General features: G+C 45.1%; 1 protein-coding gene across 1 annotated transcript; it reads left to right on the top strand.

Annotated features, from left to right (window-relative positions):
* The first annotated feature begins 728 nt into the window (after positions 1 to 728).
* On the top strand, positions 729 to 3205 carry LOC126221928 (mucin-5AC-like). The gene is made up of 2 exons (XM_049942181.1): positions 729 to 789; positions 2219 to 3205. The coding sequence occupies exons 1-2, from the start codon at positions 784 to 786 to the stop codon at positions 3203 to 3205; spliced, it is 993 nt and encodes a 330-aa protein (XP_049798138.1). The 5' UTR covers positions 729 to 783.
* Positions 3206 to 3435: the final 230 nt, after the last annotated feature.

Below are 3435 nucleotides of genomic sequence, written 5' to 3'. Positions count from 1 at the left end.
GCATTACCATCTGAGAAGAAGCCTAAAAGTCCATTTTTCCATCCGGACACCAGTTCTTCGGAACAGGTATGTAATAAGTGGTCCTTTCTGTCCTCGTCCGCCGTTAGACAGATATCAATTTCTCAAACACAGGAACGAACTACATTAAGTAGTCCAAAAGTACACGTAAAGCTGTTACAACCGCATAGGAAATAGTACAAGAGACACACAATCGTACAAGACATTAGTGTTTCGGACTAAACGATTGCTCATAGAGATTGGCCTATACATCATACTCGTTTGAAAAACGTAGAACGTAGTTCGGGTTCATTGTTTTCATAGCTGTCTAGCGAAAGAACTTTTATTAATTTTGGAATAATTCCATACATTTTTCCTGAACTGCAGCCTATCCACTAACTGTTTTTTCTTTCGAAGCAAAGGTGCAAGATAAATAGGTAGTAGGTGTTAGCTCGGGATACCTTCTTTAATAAAATCCCAGTTGAAGTTCACATAATACTGTTTCATGCTACATAACAGAATAATTACCCATCGACCCATCTAACTGTGTAATTGGAGTGGTACATTACAACCGTTACAACTTTTCGTTAATGTCTACTCCAAGTGTGATGCATTGAAAGAGCACAGCATTCACACACAATGTCGGACAACATTTAGTGTGTGTCTTTCCTGCAGAAGATGTTTCGCCGGTTTCGCCGGTGGCTGCCCTGCTGTACCACTGGAGAGGGGAGAGAGGCAAGCGACCCGCCGGAGGAGAAGACCGCCCCTGGCCACCCACTGGACAGCATGGAGGTGAGGGGCGCCGTGGTGCCTGCCTTCTGAGAGGCATCGACGGAGTCGCCTACTTGATTTCAAAGCGCAATTTTCATCTATCCCTATTAGGTATTTTGTGAAACCTTGGCAATCTTTCTTAGCTAGTGGCTGAGATAAAAATTGGTGTTCGGAATTACTGCTTCCTTTAGAATACGTTCTGAGGGTTACCTACTTTATTGTTATTTGTAAGAGTCAAGAAATGTCACTTTCTTTAGTTGCGGGATTCTCTGTTCTCATGTTAAATGGTTTGATCTTATACATCGATGGGAATCAAAAGTGGCACTCGCATAAGGTGTCAAACGTATTTGTATATTTATCAATCGAATAAGGAACTAATGACCAAGAGCGGGAAACTGTGAGGAAAACGTAAGTGTGGCATGTTATATAGTTGCTGTATTCTAATTAGCGTAAACATTATGCCAATTGTGTATCTCAACACTGAAACCTCCCTCGGGGGATTGGGAATACGTGGTGCGCTAATGAAGGTATGGAAACGGAGCAGAAATAAATGAAGAATCATTCTAGCGACGATACGGGTCGATAATGCGGAAATGCACTGACTCCAGCGTCTGAGAACGGCTAGTCCGATGTGTCAGGTGCTTAGGGACAATCATTGGTAAATGGTTAACTTGTTTGGCTTTCGTGAGCTATGAAAGGAGGTTGAATGGCGGTGAAACCTGCAGTAGGCGATAAGACCTTCGATGTCCTCTCCTCATCACGGTACGTAACGGTCGGAATCATTTGCGGACTGTAGAGCAGGATTGGAGGCTACCTGTGGCAGATATGACGACAGAGCAGATTGCTGGTACAGGCACAAAGGCCTAATCCGCGACATCCAGAACCTCTTGTGTATTGTATTGTTGAGGCGGCCCAACACCATATTAAACATTCGGTGATATTATTTGGGATCGTTAGTATATGTTTGTAGGACACAGACCACCACGAAACCCTGTGAGCTGCATATGCGCATCCTAGCGTCTCTTCTCGTAAGTGCAGAAGTGAACTTACAGGCATGGTCCATATCGAGCTATTTGGAGACAACGTCATGTTGTGAATGAGACTGTATCATTGAGCGGAACGTCGAGCAGTGATAGTCTTCTGCTAATGTTTAGATTACTATTCAGAATAACAAGCTCTTAAAAATCCAACCCGGACAAAGAAAATGCACGAGAATAATTTATACACCAAAATAATCTCACAGTATTTATAATGTCACTATATTGACAGATAAATAATTCGTACTTTCATTCGATTTAAATATGTACTGAATAGATGTACCAAAGAACTGGCAATATTTCATGTTACTTTAATGATCCAAATTATTGTGAATGAATCTTCCCCCAATTTGTACCACATGGAACACATTTATCAACATCTTAACATCATCCATTATATCTTTTTCTCACAGGAGCCAGCAATAGCAACAACAGCGGCGTCACCAGCCACGTCGCCCACGTCAACACTGCAGGTACCGCCAGCCACGTTGCCGGACACAGGAGGAGAGCCAGCAGAAGCCACCATAGAAGAGGCGTCTCCACCTGCGTCACCATCCACAGTACCAGTTCAACGACCAGCTGCACCACAAGTGGTTGCACCAGCCGCATCACCAGCCACAACAGGAGTGGCCACGGAGTCCACAACACAACTGGAGTCTCCAGCCATATTGCCATCCACAACACAACTTGAACCGGCACCTGCTACACACATGGCATGTCCCGCCACGTCCCCATCTACAACACATGTCTCATCAGGCATGACACAAGTGACGTCGGCACCTACAATTGAAGTGGCGTTGCCACCCACAACAAGAGCAATTCTTCGAGCCTCATCGCCAGGCAAAACAGAAGTTATATCACCAGCAGCCCATCTAACCACAAAGCGTGTAGCCTCATTACCTTTAGAGCAGTTGGTGACCAAAGCATCGCCGTCAGCCTCCACACAAATAGCATCCGCCATCCCCATTGCCTGCTACAGCATGCATCCTATCACCAGTCCTGTTGCCAGATGCAACACCCATCAAGGCACCAACCCTGTTGCCAGATTCAGCACACGCAGTGCCACAAGTCCTGCTGCTGGATTCAGCACACGCAGTGTCACCAGTCCTGCTGCCAGATTCAGCACACGCAGTGCCACAAGTCCTGCTGCTGGATTCAGCATATGCAGTGTCACCAGTCCTGCTGCCAGTTTCAGCACACGCAGTGTCACCAGTCCTGCTGCCACATTCAGCACACGCAGTGTCACCAGTCCTGCTGCCACATTCAGCACACGCTGTGCCACCAGTCCTGCTGCCAGATTCAGCACACGCTGTGCCACCAGTCCTGCTGCCAGATACAACACGCGTTCTGTCACCAGTCCTGCTGCCAGCTACAACATGATTCGCGTCGCAAGATTCTGAATTTCAGTGAAATATATCATTTGTTCATATTACACTTTTGATTAAATAAAAACGAAATTTTATGTGTTATATTCTGTGTCTATTTCTAACTATGCTGATGTATGCGTGTAGAGACACGACACTTACATGTGCGTGGATACATTTTAATGTAATCTGTAATACATAAGCTTATAGCCCCTAGTACTTCAAAATTCATCCCAACTAATTTTCCATTTGCCAATTCTACTACA

The sequence above is a fragment of the Schistocerca nitens genome, chromosome 1, assembly GCF_023898315.1.
Source record: "Schistocerca nitens isolate TAMUIC-IGC-003100 chromosome 1, iqSchNite1.1, whole genome shotgun sequence".
Classification (NCBI taxonomy): Eukaryota; Metazoa; Arthropoda; class Insecta; order Orthoptera; family Acrididae; genus Schistocerca; species Schistocerca nitens.
The sequence above is the reverse complement of the archived record's forward strand: the minus strand, read 5'-3'. Positions and strand labels throughout refer to the sequence as shown.